Source organism: Gambusia affinis, linkage group LG16, assembly GCF_019740435.1.
Source record: "Gambusia affinis linkage group LG16, SWU_Gaff_1.0, whole genome shotgun sequence".
Taxonomy (NCBI): domain Eukaryota; kingdom Metazoa; phylum Chordata; class Actinopteri; order Cyprinodontiformes; family Poeciliidae; genus Gambusia; species Gambusia affinis.
In genome coordinates, this window is record NC_057883.1 from 5,727,153 (window position 1) to 5,745,321 (window position 18,169).

Sequence of the window (18,169 nt, forward strand, 5' to 3'; positions counted from 1 at the left end):
TGACCGAAGTCATGTAAGAAACAGAACCATGTGATGTATTAGCTGATTGATTATTGTTATATGTTTCTACAGTCAAATGATTATTAGGTCAATCGGTGGCTTTAGATTTACACATTTATTTAATTTGGCTTACTTTCCCTTTTTTAGGACTCTTCGTGCATGGCATCTGGATGTATGGATGGTTCTTATATCCTATCATCCGGATTAAATATGTACTCTTGGGAATAGCAGGAGAATGGGTCAGTACTAGGTATTTGAACAAGATAATGATCCAAAAAGTGTTAATAAATTAACAGAAAATAAAATAATCTACTCTGATATGTGGGTATCTTGCCCCTCAGTTAAAAATAAAAACTGTAGAAAACGTGTGGACTTTAAAAAATATAAATTTTCCCCAAAATTGTCAATGTGAAATTATACTACTTCTAGAAAAGATGAATTTATCTAATGGTTTCCATCCCTATTTCACAGAGATACCAAAAATTAGCTAGTGTTTGAAAGTGTAACTGAATTTAATTTAACAGGGACTCCACAATTTTGAGTTTCACTTAAACAATCCTAGGATATTTTCTTTTTTGTTGTTTAGTTTACTGACGACTAATGTTCATCTGCATTTTCAGACATTGTTACCTCATTTTCTTTTCCAGTTTTAAGCTGAATATGGAGTATTTACTACATCTTTAATCTGTCTGCTCTTTGAAATTGAAGCAAAATCTAAGGAACAGTAAACAAACTGAGCTTGAACATCCTAGCTTACATCCACTTGTCAAAAAAATTCCACCGTGTTATTTTTATTTACCGAAACATCGAGCGACTGCTGGCGATCCTGAAATTGATTTGATTATTAACACATACTGATGCTGTTTTTCAGATTTATGTGTGTTTGGGTTCACCTAAAAGGTAAAACAAAAATGTTAAAAAAGCACTACCAATTTTGGTTTGTCACTTTTTAATTTCAAAAGCTCTGAATTACAATAAAGTATCTTGAGACTCCACCAGCTTTCATGGCTTACAGTTCAACCTTTACATCTCAATCAAACATCAAAGTAAGACACTTGATCCAACAGATAAAGCTCAGAGGAATCCCAGTGTTATAATTGTCCTATATTCTTTTAAAAAATCAACAGGCAGAAGCAGTAATCCATCATCGACAAACTTCACAGTAATAGCGCAACGTCATCATAAAGTGTAAAAATTCTAGGTAAAATCAAACAGCTTGGTAAAAATGTACTATAGTGTGTTCATGAAACAATAACGCCAACTCCACATCAGATTGATTCCTCAGCAGTGCAAAATGAAGTTTCTGAGCTCCGTCGAGAAGTTGCTCAGTTTGAGGCCAAAAATGGTTTTAGTGGTTTTTACTTGCTGAAGGGACACACAGAGTCCATGGCCATGAGGACGCTGGGAAAAAAAGAAAACAACACAAAGTTACCAACGACTCCGCCACGTAAGGATATCGATTCATTTCACTGATGTTGAATAAATACCTGGCAACAAAAAATGAAAGCTGAGTCATTTTCACATTAAAAAATAACACTTCAGGTTTAACAGTTACGACATTACAAATGCAGAATAAAGAAGTGGTTTAAAAACAGGGAAGTGGACGTTACCTCTCAGCAGGGTATCCCCTTTCACACAGGTTCACCAGAGCGTACAGATGCCTGAGCGCATATTCAAACTAAAAAATAAAAAATAAAAAAAAAGGTGTCACACGTCAGAAATGTTCCCACAGTCTCCGTTTTAATCCTACATTTAAATAATCAGCTGGGTTGCTACGGGCGACCGAAAGGTCAGGAAGTTCCAGGAGAAGAAGAAGAAGATTTTCTTATTCAAGCCTTACGGCTGAACGAAAGGCGGCGTGGGGAATTCAATGACTTAAAAAGAAATATGTAAATAAGGGGCGTCCAAATGTTTTTGTCAGATGTGAACAAAAAATTCCCAAAGTACTGTAAAAAAATTTTTTACCTTCTGAACAATAAACTAAGTCGCAATACTTTAATTAAATAAGTAATCTTTTTATGTTGGAAAGGGAAGTGTAATTATTACAGATTCAAAATGTAAAAAGGGTTTTTGCTTCATTGAAAGAAAATGATCCACTCTGAATTTTTTTTATGTCTCGACTGAAAATAATGGAACGTTTTGGGTTTTTTTGTCCATTCAGAGCATTTAAACCAGATTTAAGTCTTTTTTTTTTTTTTTTACTGAAAAGTTCACAAAGCCTGAGTATTGAATACTTTGTGTTGTAGACAAAATCTTCTATTGTGAGATTTTAATTTGTCTGTAATAATTTCTGATCTGATTAAAAATAAACAAAATCTCAATTTGCATCAACCACCACCTCATTCTTTAACTGCAGCTGTTGTGGGCCGCACAAAATCTGTCTACAGGCCGTAAATGGCCCCCCGGCCACACTTTGGACAACCCTGACGTGAATGCAGTTTCTCACTTACAAACACAAATTTAAACATAAATTACTGACATTTTATGTGATGGTTTGACAAAAACTGGCGTCTAATTGCATTTTATAACCGATTGTTTTACTGCGTCTGTATTCAGACCCCTTGTACTCAGACACCGCTTAATAAAAGTCAGTGTAATCACCTGCTTAGAACTTCACCTGTTCAATTCATCATCTGAGAATGGAAATAGTACAGAACAGAATGCTTTTGTATTCTATTATTGTATTCCTTGCATTTATTAGTTTTCAGTTTACTTGGTTATGGATTTCCTGACATATCTAATCTTCTTTATATCTCAGGTGTACGCTGCAACTGGATGCCGCCCCGACATATTTCACATTCCAAACATACTTAGGTACAAATGTCCGACATTTTGTCACATTCACTAAAAATGAGGAGTTGTGTGGAGCTGCTGGAAGTCGATAAACAGGAGATATTACAGAGCAGACTCAGAAATGCTCAGAAAATCTAATAAAAAGGAGAACATTTATATCAAATCTTTTTTAAAAAAAAACTTTAGTTGTAAAGGTCCAACAGCTTACTAGCTGTCGTACTGTCCTCCTATCAGAGCGTGCCAACCACAGTTTTGGATTAATGCCAGCTGCATGTGACATTTCTGATGAACAATGTGTCAGAAAAGATGCATTTCCTCTTCGGAAACAGAACCAAACTCAGGTCACGTGAAAGAGTTTCAGCCATAGAGTCCAAAATGCTTGCCTCATCAACCACAATGATCTGGATCAGTCTGACGCTGGTCTGAGTTCAGACAATAAATCAATAACAATATAAATGGCAATAAATTAATACGACTGATAGAATATTAACCGAACTCTGATCCAGAACTGCACAGCTTTCTGGGAGATGTAGGCAGAGGAAATGTTTTAGCCACTCAACCTCTCACGGCTAGCAAAAGATTGGTGGCATCAACTAACTCACTCACTCTTTGGTTACCTAGCAACTAGGGTGGGTGTTTATCGTATCATTTATTGTGATACATTTTTTAATCATGATTTTAATTTAGATTTATTTTTACCACAATAAATTCTAATTAATGATGTTAAAAAAACAAAACAAATAGTTAGGATTGTTAGTTTTACTACTTTCTTCAATGAACCCATCAATAAATATCAATATATTTGAAAATATGAGTAAATGAAGTCATTATGTGCTCTTTAGTGACACAAATCACATTGTTTATTACCAAATGGGAATGTTTCCACGAGCAGTATTTGTGCTTGTGAGGCTATAATTGCCGTGCCATGCAGTCACTTAAATAAGAAGTAGTTAGTATTAAGTATCTTAGCTTTTATTGTTGTCACACTAGTAACACAAAATATTGTGATAAAACTTTAAGTCCATATTGCCCACCCCTTCCAGCAACAACCTATTGAGTAACTTGCGCAGCAGCAGTTTTATGTTTCACCACTGTGACTCAAAACTGGTTAAAAATAAAAAAACATAGCATGGTGAACAAAACAGAAAACATCTGGCTGTATTTCAGACTTTTAAAACCAAATTGTCAATATCGACTGATATGAACCGTTTATATGGTGATACGTCTCTCAGCCACAGGCCATCCAGCCACGCTCAGTGACTGGAAGCGTTGCCTCTTACCTCAGGCTTGTGCCAGTTGAAGCAGCTGCGTTTGTAGTGGTTGACAGCAGCCTTGTAGCAGCCATACTGGGAGAGTTCGGCTCTCTCGTTCAGAACCTCCTCCGTCTCCAGCATGCTGCCGGTCACCTTCTCCACGATGTGGCGCATGGTCTCAGCCAAAGTCTCCTTGACCTGAACGCACGCAAACAAATCATCAGTCTGGAACGTGTAAAGTTTGGAGCGCCCCCCAGAGGGGAAGAGGGGGATTTCTCCTCTACCTTGAGGTGGGAGCTGATCTCCGCCAGCAGGACCCGCGCCGCTCTGATGTCATTGGAGGACATGAGCTTCCTCTTCAGGATGGCCAGCGGGACGTCGGGGCTCGGGATCAGGTCCTTCGCTGTGATTGGTGGGTTGGACAACTGAGGACCAGGTGGCCTGTATGTTTTTGGGTTGCCCTGAAACTGGATAACCTTCATGTGGGCCAAAGTCTGCAGACAGACAAAAGAAAAGCGAAATGATTAAAACACCAAGAATAAACTATAAAGTTTATTCTGTGAAGTTTCTCGTCTCTCACCTTGTTGCCGTACTGCTGGACGTGGCTGGTGTTGGTTTCGCTCCTCACAATTTTGAACTGCTTCATTAAAGTTTCCTTAGTCAGGTCCTCCTGGAAACCCAATATCACACCGCAAAATAAATAGGACTATTTCCTCAAATAACCTTCGCTTTTAAAGCAACACTTCATGTTTTCTCCTAGAATCTTGTGTAAGAGAAAAATTACCACATCCGTTCTGATTTACAGTAAATGTTAATGATGAAGTTTCTGTTATAGTTTCTTTTTTTTTTTCCAGCAGCAGATCTCTTTTATGTCAGATCTAACTCTTCTTTTCAAAAACAACTTGCTGCAGCTGCTTTTACAAACATTCACCACTTCCTTTTCCTGCTCATCTGACAACAGGTGTTTGGAGCGGAGAATGTATTTTTTCTTAACCTGTACAGTTGAAACCAATATTTGCATGCACTGCATAGAAAGATGCTTTTATAGAACATTTCTGTTCTCACTGTCTGACATCAAATCGCACCAAACCTTTCCCGTTTTAGGTCAAGCTGGGATTACAGACAAATATTTCTAAAATGGAGAGCAAACTCTACGTTATTGTTCTGTAAATGAGCAGCATAAAGGTCCAGGTGATGATTTTATGGCTTTGTATGTCTGGGAGGATATTACATGGAAGCAGAATGAAACAAGTGCAAAGAAATCAGCCAAGACTTCAAAAAGACAGGGAAAAAGTGGCTTTTGTGTTTTGGAAGTAATTTATGAAGATGCCGACTGAAGGCTTTAGGAGATACACAGTTTATATTTATATTCCTATTTAGATGGGAAGTTAAAGTTTGGTAACCAACGAGACCTCCAAATGGAAAATGACTCAAAGGAAACAAGCGATAAAATGCCTCGATAACAACGAAGTCTGAAGGTTTTGCCAACTGAAAAATTATAAGTAGAGCTGAGAAAGTGAGTGTGAACAACTTTGATATAAGTAGTCCAGTTATTTATACACAGATATCATTTAGTCATACAGTTTTAGACAATTCAGATGAATACTAAAACCGCTGACGTTAAAGAGAATTACAAATTTCACCATCCCACCTGGCCTAAAACACAATGAAATTTTTATCTGACATAAAGTCAGACTGTGGAGAAAAAGAAGGATGTTGTCTTTTTATACAGTATGTAAAAATCTGCTTCAGATTTTTGTATGTTTCTTAAAAATTAATATTAATACATTTTTAATGTATTATTAATTTTAAAAATATATTTTTATGAAAATATACAAGTTTCTTAACCATTGCATATTTTTAGAAGCTTCCTCAGAGTTGCAGAAATCTCAGAAAGAACATCTTTTTTTGACAAAATATTACAGAAAGGACAGTTCACTCAAGTTCCCCACTTCCTAAAATGTTAAGACGTTTCACCATGTTGAACTCAAATACGACTCAAAATGTTTTTATATATATAAAAACATTTAGTTAATCGTTTAAAGAATGACTGCTTGCTTGAATGCTAACATTACGTACCGCATCAGAGTCCTCCATCCAGTTAACGCTGTACCAGTCGCCCAGGTAGGTGTCCCTGCTCTCGTCTAAGTAACAGGCGTATGAAGACTCGTGATCGTTGGCTGCAGTGGTGGCGTACACTACAAAAAAACCACAGGAGACCTCGGGTTACACTGCTACTTCAGCTGCGATTCGACAGACATCCCTAACCAAAACACTTTAGTAACTTGTGTTTAGCCAACTTCAAGGTTTCAAATAACTAAATGAAACTGCCAACTTATAAATGGTTGCTTTTTTTGCCACCTGCATGTTGCGCTGACAGGTTTCAGCAAATCGATGACACTTATTGCTCACCTTTAGTCACCTAAATTATAATAAATAAATAAAATAAGTAATGAGTTGTGCTCCTTCAGTTTCTATGAAATGTCAGTCTGAAATCAAGCTTTTCTCTGAGTTTGAGGAAAAACCTCTTGTTTTAGCCAGCTGAGTGGCAGTGGGCAGCAACATGTGGGGAAGTGGCAACATGGAATCTCTCCATGCTCAATAGTCATAAAAAAAAAAAAAACAATCATTGGTCTCCAACTTCCTATTAAAGGGAATTTAAATAATGTGAACAGTGGTTTCAGCGGGTTAAAGCTGTAACACCTAAAACAATCTCAGAGAGTCCTGGCTGGTTCTGACCCAGTCCTAGTCCATGTCCTCTGTCCAGGATCATTTTCACAGCCTCTGAAGGAGCAGGCAGTCCTTACACTCTCTTCATTAACTATTTACCAAGCTACTGTCAGGTAAACGGGAGAACCAGCACACCAATACTCAAATTTCCTTCTCAAGCTGGTAAAATGCATCAATTTGTTTATTTCATGTTTTCATTAGTTTAATACATTTCCTCATTAAGCTGTTGAATAACCTGGAGTAGTGCATTCTCATTTTGCTGCTAGCCACACAAGAAAATGCTAAAAAAATTAAGTTGATGTCATTCTGTTTACTAAATGTGGAAGAAAGTTTCTACTTGAAAAGTAAAGTATAATTAAACCACAATCAGGTGATGATTTCTAGGAGAGAAATGATGATGAAACAGTCTTTTAATAGTTTAAGCAGGTTCTGTTTATCACATGATGCTCAGAAATGGCCTCAAGCCGTAATGCTGACATCACGGAGTTTAGACAAACATCTAAAAAGGACCAGAAGGTTAAAAGAGGATCACAGTCCAGTCTAGACGGGACAAACGACGTGAAAACAGTACAAACAAACAAACCACATGACTCTGACTCAGCGTGTGACTCGGATCAGTAGCTTCAAGTCACTGGAAGTTTAGCTCACCGTCAATGTTATCAGGCAGTGTCTTCATCATGGACCCGGACTCGCACGCTTCGATATAAAACACCATCTGTGGAGGAAGAACATGCGAGTATTCTGCATCCCCGCTGACCAGAACGTCTCTGATCGCGTGTCCAGATTCTCACCCTTTTGTACATCTTGTTCTGATGCATGTACTGAATGGCGTTTTGGAGATCTTCAACGTGGAGCTGGAAAACAAGAGGATTTTTAACTGATGAATAGATGCAGTGTCTGCTGCAGACTGACAGACGTTACGTCACCAAGACAGCAGGCACTGACTAGGGAAACTCTGTTGATCTCCAACGTTACAGAACATGGGAGACAAAGCGAATGGCGACAGGGTTTTTCTTTTTCTTTTTTGGACAAACTTCAGACTCAGCAGTTTTGTTTGTGACTGTTTTGTATCTTGTTATTTGAGCTACAGGCCAACTCTGAATCTCGAAGTTGCAAAGTCACACTAGTTAACAAGAAGTAGCAGATGTTGGCATAATCAGATAATGTCTAAAAAATATTCTGCAGGTTCATTCTAGTGAAGCGCCAGTGTGCAGAAATGTTTCAAACTGATTCATAATCATATAAATGATGCATCTTAATCCAGATTTAAAAACGCAGTTGAAAACTCAAAAATATGATCTTTTTCCAATCAGAAAATGAACCACACTGGGCATCATCTAGTCGTGGTGAGAACACTCTTCGTGTGGAAGTTGTTACTGACTGAAAAAAATTTTTTGTTGTTTTTTAAGTATGAATTTAGAAAAAGCTCAAAGACGTAACGAGCTATGTAAAAGGAAACAATTTTCAAGGGCGTGTTTCTAGTTCCATCAGTCGGTGGGAAAGAGCAAAACCTTTTAACAGGAAGGGTGAATAAAGCAATCCAAATGTTTTTTTTAGATTTTTCAGAGTTCAGGTCTGCATTCTCTGGAATATACACACACAGATTGTTTTTTCTGTCATGCTACCTGTCCTTCATACAAATATACGTTTGTCAATAAATATCAGGTGCACAATAAATAAGATGTGAATTGTGACAGGGGTGGACATGTGTATGTGTTGATATAAAACTGTTACTGAAAATAAAAAGTTCAAAAAAAAAAAAATATCAGGTGCACAATTCTTTTGTCTTTGTTTTAAAATATGAGTAAAATCCTTGTTTCTATGAGCAAAAACTATGCAACGTCACATTCCGATAATAATAGTATCGGCTCACAGCAGGGAGGACATTCTTATGTCTTCTTGTAATGTGATAAACCGATACGAGCAAAACGTTTTAATCTGCAGTTTAAATATTAAGAAAACAGAGACAGAAATCCTCACATCATCACTGGGGAAAGCCAGAATTCCAGGTGCCCCGTGGTCAGTGAAGTACACAAACACATGATCCTTGGGGCCGCTGCCAAAGAGAAAACAAAAAGAAATTAATGTTACTAAAAAAAAACCCACTAAATAAACCAGATGAACCAGGTGTGCTGGTGCCAGGTGTTGTCTCTGAAAAAAATTGTTTTTGTTTCTCTTATTTCCTACTTGCCTCTTCAACACCTTTCCAGAACCACCTTTGACTGCCGAGGAGTCTCCCTTCAGAACGGCCAAGAAGTTTTCTGGGGTCACATCCTGCCAACAACCAAAAAAAAAAAAACACACAAATAAAGTTTACTTTCAATTGATAGCTGCCATTTACAGTTTTTCCACTAAAGCTGGTTCTGAGCGACTCACTTCCCCGACGTAGTCTTTAGGAACTCCTTTGTACACATCGGGGCCGTTGGGCTTGTTGATCAATATTCCAGGGGTGGGGTTTCTGGAAACGACAAAATGGTTCGACTTCAGAGAAAAGGAAGTGCAGAGAGCTGACAAAGGGTTCTGAAGAGCTGACGAGGAACATAATGATTCACGTGTCAGGTGACCAGAGCTGGTGAGAACGCTGCAGCACTTTACTGTTTTTATATTCACCAATCACATGACATTGAGCTGCAGATCATCGTGTCCATCCCGGAAATCACATCATTACTTGGACAAAACAAATCCGCCTGCTCTGTATGTACTATGTCAGAGAGCCTGTGTCAGCAGTGCTGGTTATCCATTAACCACTGACCCAGGTCTCCATAATATCGTCACATTAGAGCACAATCTACATGTAAAGAGTGACTTCGCCCTCTTTCTGCAGTCAGAGATAAGGAGGATTCCAGTTGATTGCATTTAAAAGTCAATCATAGGCTGCGTTTAATCCACCATGCAGCTCAAATAAACATGTCAACAGACCCTATTGCTCAAGAAATCACTTTTCTGTTAGTATTATAATATAAAACAAATGAGTTATCATGTAATAAAACAATATTTGATGCTTTGACGGCAACAAAACCACTGATAGAAGAGAAATTATTTACAGAATCACTGTGTAACAATTAGATATCTGATTGGAGAAAAACATTATTTTTTTTCAACCAAATGAGCAAATTTGTTGAAAATCATAGACCTTGTTAGGTTTAAAGTTTTTTATTTATTTAATGAAATCTCTATCCTAAAACTGCTGTATCAAATACTCGTCTGGTCAAACCAATGGCTGCTCCTCTTTCACCCGACGTCGGGTCAAACCGACTAATAAGGAAGCACCCCCAGCGTTTCCTCGTGACTTTACCCTCTTCATGATTAACGACAGAAGGCTGGTGTGCCACGGCGACAGGGAAGCTGGATTTTTTTTGTTTTTTTTTTTGGTTTGTTTTACTGTGGTTTAAAGATGTGTGACAAGGATGCCCACATACAGCAAAAAAACAAAAAAAAACACTGTAGAAATATTCCCACTGCTTTCTCCAAAAGTCCCAAAGACTTTCTCGGACAAAAAGAGTCTATTGTGCTACGTTTATCACCAAATCAACACGAGCTTTTATTTTGAAAACTAGCTCACTGGCAGATTTTCTGTGCCTGGTATTTAAATCTTTTGCATCCCTCAATGGCCTGTCATACCAGGGTTGGATTTCAAAAGAACCAAGATTTCCCAAAACACCACTCCAACAATGTGAAGCATCTTAATAATCTGCTAAGATTGTTAAGGACGGACAGTGTGAGAAGCCCGTCTTCTTGCTCCTCCTTTATTTGCGGCACAGCTGGCTGATGGACTACACTGTTATCTAGCATGTTTGGAAATAACTAAGAGAAATCTGATTTAAAACTACAGCTAGAAACGTTCCACCAGCAATATCTCTTAAGCAGATGATGAAATAAATATAAATAAATCAGCTGGTTATTATTGTGTTAGTCTATAAAGAGCAGCTGAGTGAAAAAGTTGTTCATTTTAAAACCCTTATATAATGCATATGCAGAACTGGAACACGGTGAAGTCATATTCAAATTCCAACGTCAAAATTAATCTGAACATGACATAAATGGCTGCTGGAATCTGTTTCTTTCACTACAGTACTGCTAATTTGTTGCATTGCACATAATAATAATAATAAGAAGAATATTTCTCCTGAGTGCAACTACAGTCATCCCAAGTACCACCTGTGGTACATGCACCACAGCTTGAGAACCACCAATGTAAACAATTAACAATCCCTTCTGTAAATTCATTTGCAGTGTTATAACTTATTAAGAAATTAGAAATTAGTAATAGACATACAGTTTCTGAACTCTTTAGAAGAAAAGAGAAGTACAGAAACAGTTAAAAAAAAAAAGCAAACTCACGCTTCATTTTGTGCCAAGTCATCGTACATCATGACCACAATCTGCTCGTCCGGGATGCCATTCTTGTGGACAATCTGGTAGGCATGGCAGGCGTCGGCCTGCGCGAGGAAAACACAGGTACATGGTTAACAAGCACATTGACGCGGTCATTAAACTTCCTGGGAAGCTGGGAAAGCACAAAGCGACGAGGAAGGGAGCTTATCTGAAGTGCAGTGTGTCTGTGTTACCTGGAGCGAGTGCGAGTTACGGGGGGGATAAAAAAAAAAAAAAAAAAAAAGAGTCATTCCCACAGCCCCGCGTTTGTCCCAGTCTTACCTGGTGCCTGTAGTTGTACCAGCCGTTGGAGCCGGCCACGATAACCACCCAGTGCTTCCCAGAGTCCGGCTCCTCCGGAGCGGGATACCCGAGAACCAGCGCGGCGCTGAGGCCGAGCAGCGCGAGCAGCACGGACTGACGCATGATTCTCTCGCCTAATTCAGCAGCCCTGTGTGGGTGAGAAACGGAATAAAACGTTCCTTTTAGGGAATTTTAACCACCAAATAAGTAAATACTACCACACATTTGGAGGTATGAAGATGCAACGAGACTGCTAACCAGCCACGTGATGCTTGTTGTCACATGATACATCCATCCTGGGAAGCTAGCGAAGCCGTTGGAGCAACAAAGTAGCCAACTATCTTTTATTTTTTAAATAAAAAACAGTCAGATATTTCTGACTCTCCAACGTCTCAAAATAATGCAATATTTATGACAAAAAGAAAACATGTAGTTGTTTTATTACCTTTAATGCCTTGGTTCAGACGGTTCCGAAGAGGCGCGTCAGCTGGACGTACATCCCGAAACGCCTGGCAAGGCAGGTTTATAAGCGACGTCGGGAAAAACGCATCAGCCAATCAGAGCGCGCGGTGGGCGGGCCTTGACTGTAAAAGATCATGTGATTCAAAAAAACTCAGGCACTGACTTGCCAGCATGTTTTTCAATGAAACCAAAAGAACTAGGGCGCACAGTACATTCGTAATCAAATAAGTTCATAGTCCTGGTGGTATGTAATAATAAGAGAAAACACTGCTTTAATGATATCAGGTGTTAGAAATAAGATACTGTAAATAAATAAAAAAGAAAACTTGACTACAGGATCAGATTAACCTAGTGTCACCGTTGTGGGAAAAAAAAATACTTTTAACAAGAGTCTGGATGAGAAGAAAATAAGAAATTTATTAAAACCTTGCAAGGTGAGGACAAAAGTACAGAGTGAAAGAAGTCTGTCAAGTCTGCTCCGACTAACAGTGGATTCTGGGCTTCCTTTTGTATGAGCTGATCATTTAGCAGCAGGGTGCCACCGTCTCTGGGTGTTTCCCAACAGAGAGAAGAGAGACTTGATTGGATTATAGGTGTGAATCCTTGATTGTTATGCACCAAGGATTCTGTGGAGCCCAACATGGATGGTCTTGCCATTTGGCTATTGTTAAGCAAAAGGGGGTTGTTACTTAACACATGAAATGCAGCCTCAGTTCTGGGTTGGGAAAGTAACTCATAGATGGTCTCCTGGATCACAGGCATCCCCTGCTGTTATACGACACTGTGGAAGTCTAAAGGACAGCAGCTTGACCAATCTCATGATAAGATCATGCAGACACAATCTAAAGCACAAGAGGGGTGAGGGGCACATTCTAAATTTTCCATTATAGTCACTTTGCTTGCTTTTAAGAGCTCAGGTTACTATTTTAAAATAAAATTTTAAAAAAACTGGGGCAGTGTACATTCTTGAACAAATACAGCTTGTGTGTGTCCATCCAGCGGTGCCCACAAAACACAGCTGGCACACCACTGTAGCATAGGTGAAGCCCAGAGCGACGCACATGACTCATGATCACAAGACTGGTGAGCCACACCTTCAACTGGCTCTTAAAAGCACCGGGGCTTGATCTGTATATTAAAGTTAGAGACAGATCGATCCATAGAAAACTATTTATTATAAAGTAGTTTTCTGAAAATTTCAGACCAAATTCCCGATGGGATATTACAATCCCCACTGGTTGCCAGTTTTATTCAATAAGATGTGTTTGGTATTTCAGGACTGTTTTTTAAGGTATTTGTTTATTACAGGTGACGCTAAGGTGTTTACAACATTGTAAAATGTTTTGAAAGGTTTCAAAATGTAACATCTTATATTGATCTAGGTCTTTACAGCGGTTATGTGTAGATTGTTTTGGCCATTTTTAATCACCATATCTGCATCAGCTTTTTATATTCTGCTTTTATAGCAGGAATTTAATTAGTTTCAGCTCTTCATCATCCAGAAGGGCAGTATGCACGGTGTTAAAAAAAAATTTTCCCCTAAATTTAGTATAAATTCAGTTAATTTTCTGTGTGCACAAAGGACGAGAAACAAGTTCTTGCTGCCTCTTCAGGAATATTTTGCTATAATAAAGATGACTGTGTCATCGACATACAATTGCACATTATCATATATACATTACATATTAACTGTGCCCTCTGTGGGCCCTTGGGGGACTCCTATTTATGAGTTTCTTAAGGGCGATTTGACAACATTGACCACTGAGCACTTTCAGCATTCAATAAGTGTTTCTTAAAATGAAATTACATTGAACATCTTTTCCAACCAGGACTTTGATTCTTTTTGTTCTTTTATCACAGAATAATATAGAAATAAGAAATATAAATATAGAAATATTTGTCAGGAATTTTTACGATATTTGCGCTAATATACGAGGTTAAATCAGATTTTTTATTAATTGCTGCATCAGTCACAGACATAACTTGATATCAAGTAAGGTTAAACTAAATGTTTTTGGCCGATTTGGAGAAGAAATGTCAGTAAAATCAAACTAGAATGTGGGGATCTCTTGATTTTGTGCGAATTTTGCGTATTAGTGAAAAATTTGAGGTACTTATTGATGTAATTTGGAGTCTGGAGGACCACATAAAGGCTACGGCGGGCCAGATTTGGCCCCCGGGCCTTGAGTATGACACATGTGACATAGACTAACATTTCCCTGTTCATCCGGGAAATGGTGGACAGCAGGGAGAGCCTGAGTAAAACTATGTCAGGCAACATCTGGATCTTATTTTGCATCTCTGCTTATTTCCAAGCCCAAACGAGCAACTTCATGTACAAAAACAAGCCCAAAAAACTGCAACTTATTCGGTTTTCTAGAAACTTTACAAAAAAACAAGCCCAAAATCACTTATAATAATCGGACAGAAACTCAAAATAGTTCCTGATTTTCCAGCCACAAAATGTGCATCTCCCTCCTCCCTCCATTATGATTCTGATCAGCTGATAAATGTCGTGTAGAAACGGCGGTCGCTCCCCAAGACGCACAGAGGAAATAAATTGATTACTGGATTTGGAATAGTAACGCATTAGATTACTCGTTACTGGGGGAAAAGAAGTGGCCAGAACACTTGGAGCCCGATTACATCATAGTTCTGCACGTATTCTTGTGCTGATGCGTCATAGTCTGTGATGCCACTAGCTCTTTGATGTGTAAGTATATAACTCCTGTTGGTAAAATTCTAGCTCATTCTGAGTTACTTTGAGAAGAAGAGGATCGGCCTTCAGCAAAATGGCTCCGAAAGATTCAATAAGAGAAGATCTCCAAGTCTTAGTGGACGACAATGTAATTCCTGCAATTGAGGAATACTATAATCAAATCCAGGAGGAAGACTGGGAGGATCTGAGGATGGGATATGAGGACATCAAAGAGAACACAAAATATCTCTTGAAATACCTGACCACCGTGTTTTCAGATGTAGTATCGGACTTGATTGAGAACCAGAAGTTCTCATATAAAGATTTGAAAGCCTCATTTGGAAATATAATTTCTCAGGCCTTTGTGCGGGCAATGGGCATTAATCAGACAGTTGAAGAGGAATGCACAGAGATAGTCAACATGCTTTTCTTAAGGCATGTTGTTTCGATGGTGACATCTCCATTAGATGACGAAGACCCCACCGAGTGGCTCAAGGTGGGGTTAGAATTTAGCTCTCTGCTGAATCCTGTCATCACGTTCGTCCAGAAACTGTTTTCAATCAGAAAGTCATTTGAAGAAGAACAAGCAGAAGCGGTACGGCTTTTTGTTAAGTCATTGATATCTCGAGGAATCAGAAAGTCGAAGACTCGATGGTGTCGTGGCCTCCTGAGAGAGACTCAAGATCGTGTTGTTGACAAAATCTGTGCCGAAATTGAGGAAGGGCGTTGCAATATCCAGCAGAAATGGATTCCTGCCTTGACCAAGAAGGTTTTTAGTGATATCAGTAAGTACTTCGGGTGTTCTGCTGGATGGGTGCTGTCCTTCATGGAGCACGAGGTAGTTGACGATGTGATCTTGTCATGTCTTGAAAGGCACCTGAAAGAGAGCCAAGAAAAGAGAAGAAGCTTTTTTAAAAGGCTTTTTTCTAGCGCTGTTAAAAGCATGAGACACTATTTCTCTAAGAGAGGGTAAATAGTGTCTTGCCTCTCTGGGCCTCCATCGATCAAGGACCCATAACGCGTCTCTGTGGTTCCGTCAATTCTAGCCCAAAGAAGCATGCCCATGCTGCATCTGTTTCCAGCGACAATGTCCTCTGCTAATCCCAGGACTTCCAGCTTGAGCGGTTCCAGGGAGCCAGAGTCTCCAGCTGTCGAACCTCCAGCTGTTGAGTCTCCAGCTGGAAAAGCTGTCGAGCCTTCAGCTGTCGAGTCTCCAGCTGTCGAACCTCCAGCTGTTGAGTCTCCAGCTGTCGAACCTCCAGCTGTCGAACCTCCAGCTGTCGAGCCTCCAGCTGTCGAGTCTCCAGCTGTCGAGCCTCCAGCTGTTGAGTCTCCAGCTGGAAAAGCTGTCGAGCCTTCAGCTGTCGAGTCTCCAGCTGTCGAACCTCCAGCTGTTGAGTCTCCAGCTGTCGAACCTCCAGCTGTTGAGTCTCCAGCTGTCGAGCCTCCAGCTGTCGAGTCTCCAGCTGTTGAGTCTCCAGCTGTTGAGTCTCCAGCTGGAAAAGCTGTCGAGCCTTCAGCTGTCGAGCCTTTAGCTGTCGAGCCTTCAGCTGTTGAGTCTCCAGCTGTCGAACCTCCAGCTGTCGAGCCTCCAGCTGTCGAGTCTCCAGCTGTCGAGCCTCCAGCTGTCGAGTCTCCAGCTGTCGAACCTCCAGCTGTCGAGCCTCCAGCTGTCGAGTCTCCAGCTGTCGAGCCTCCAGCTGTTGAGTCTCCAGCTGTCGAGTCTCCAGCTGTCGAACCTCCAGCTGTCGAGTCTCCAGCTGTCGAGTCTCCAGCTGTCGAGCCTCCAGCTGTCGAGTCTCCAGCTGTCGAGCCTCCAGCTGTCGAGTCTCCAGCTGTCGAGCCTCCAGCTGTTGAGTCTCCAGCTGTTGAGTCTCCAGCTGGAAAAGCTGTCGAGCCTCCAGCTGTCGAGCCTTCAGCTGTCGAGTCTCCAGCTGTTCAGTCTCCAGCTGTCGAGCCTTCACCTGTCGAACCTTCACCTGTCGAACCTTCAGCTGTTGAGTCTCCAGCTGTCGAACCTCCAGCTGTTGAGTCTCCAGCTGTTGAGTCTCCAGCTGGAAAAGCTGTCGAGCCTTCAGCTGTCGAGCCTTCAGCTGTCGAGCCTTCAGCTGTTCAGTCTCCAGGTGTCAAGCCTTCACCTGTCGAGCCTTCACCTGTCGAGCCTTCAGCTGTCGAGCCTTCACCTGTCGAGCTTTCACCTGTCGAGCCTTCACCTGTCGAGCCTTCACCTGTCGAGCCTTCACCTGTCGAGCCTTCAGCTGTCGAGCCTTCACCTGTCGAGCCTTCACCTGTCGAGCCTTCACCTGTCGAGCCTTCACCTGTCGAACCTTCAGCTGTCGAACCTTCAGCTGTTGAGTCTCCAGCTGTCGAGCCTTCACCTGTCGAACCTTCACCTGTCGAACCTTCAGCTGTCGAGTCTCCAGCAGGTGAGTCTCCAGCATCAGCTGTTCAGTCCCCATCTGTCAAACCTTCAGTTGTCGAGTGTCCAGTGCAAAGCCTGGTGGCCGCCAGGCTTATAAAACACTGGGGGAAACTTTGATATATTAATTATATGCAGACTCATATTTCAAGCCTTATTTGTGTTAATTATATAATCTCACAACTAATGGAAACGAGACATTTAAGAGCATAATTTTATCAGATTGATAAAAAATTTTTTTAATACAGAATATAAATGTAATACATTTATATATTAAATATATAAATACTTAATATAGTATGTCTATACTCATATATTAAGTATATAATATACAAGTTATATCATATAACTTGTATATTATATATTTATTTATATATTAAGTATATATATATATATATAAGTATTTATTTTTATATAAATAAATATATTTATATGTACTTAATATATAAATAAATATATAAAATATAAGTTATATAATATAACTTGTACATTATATACTTAATATAGAAATATATTTGTATATTAAGTATATAAATATATTACAGGTAATATAAATGCATTCCTATCTATACATTTATTTATATTAACTAAATAAACAAAGACACATAAGAGCATTTTTCTGTCCATCTGGGAAATAGTGGACAGCAGGGAGAGCCTTATATAAAATTACATTACTAAAGAAAATAGTAACACACAGTGATTTGGACAAGTAACTTTTATCTGATTACTGGATTTGGAATAGTAAGATAAGATAATATTTATTTGTCATTGTCATCAACAGATTACAACGAGATTGAGACTGTGCTCGACTCGAGTTAAAGTGCAGGTTATATACACTTACACAACACACAATATAAATATACATACATAAAAAGATGAAGAAACAGACATCAGAAGATGGTTGCAGCGCCTGGAGATGTCGCAGTTTACAGAATTTAAATTTTTAACAGAGTGGTGTCAAGAGCAGAAGTTCTTATGCCTTTAAATTTAGTGCCATGATTGCCATCGGGTAGAAATGAAGCCTAGGCGCAAATTCAATCTGGAAGACTCTTTTAGCCCCTCCTGCATCATCCAGCCGGAACTTCCGGCTCATCACCGTTGATTGCTCAACGCCGGTCAAAGACTCGTCACGTCCAA

General features: G+C 39.6%; 1 protein-coding gene across 1 annotated transcript; it reads right to left on the minus strand.

Moving 5' to 3' along the window:
- Positions 1–932: 932 nt before the first annotated feature.
- Positions 933–12,019, minus strand: lgmn (legumain). The gene is made up of 14 exons (XM_044142259.1): positions 11,899–12,019; positions 11,433–11,601; positions 11,118–11,215; positions 9,153–9,234; positions 8,968–9,050; positions 8,757–8,832; positions 7,568–7,630; positions 7,425–7,491; positions 6,126–6,244; positions 4,627–4,716; positions 4,331–4,540; positions 4,074–4,244; positions 1,611–1,678; positions 933–1,401 (listed from the first exon to the last, which is right to left on the minus strand). Exons 2-14 carry the CDS (start codon positions 11,574–11,576, stop codon positions 1,359–1,361), a joined length of 1,314 nt encoding a protein of 437 aa, XP_043998194.1. The 5' UTR covers positions 11,577–11,601; positions 11,899–12,019; the 3' UTR covers positions 933–1,358.
- Between the last annotated feature and the right edge of the window lie 6,150 nt (positions 12,020–18,169).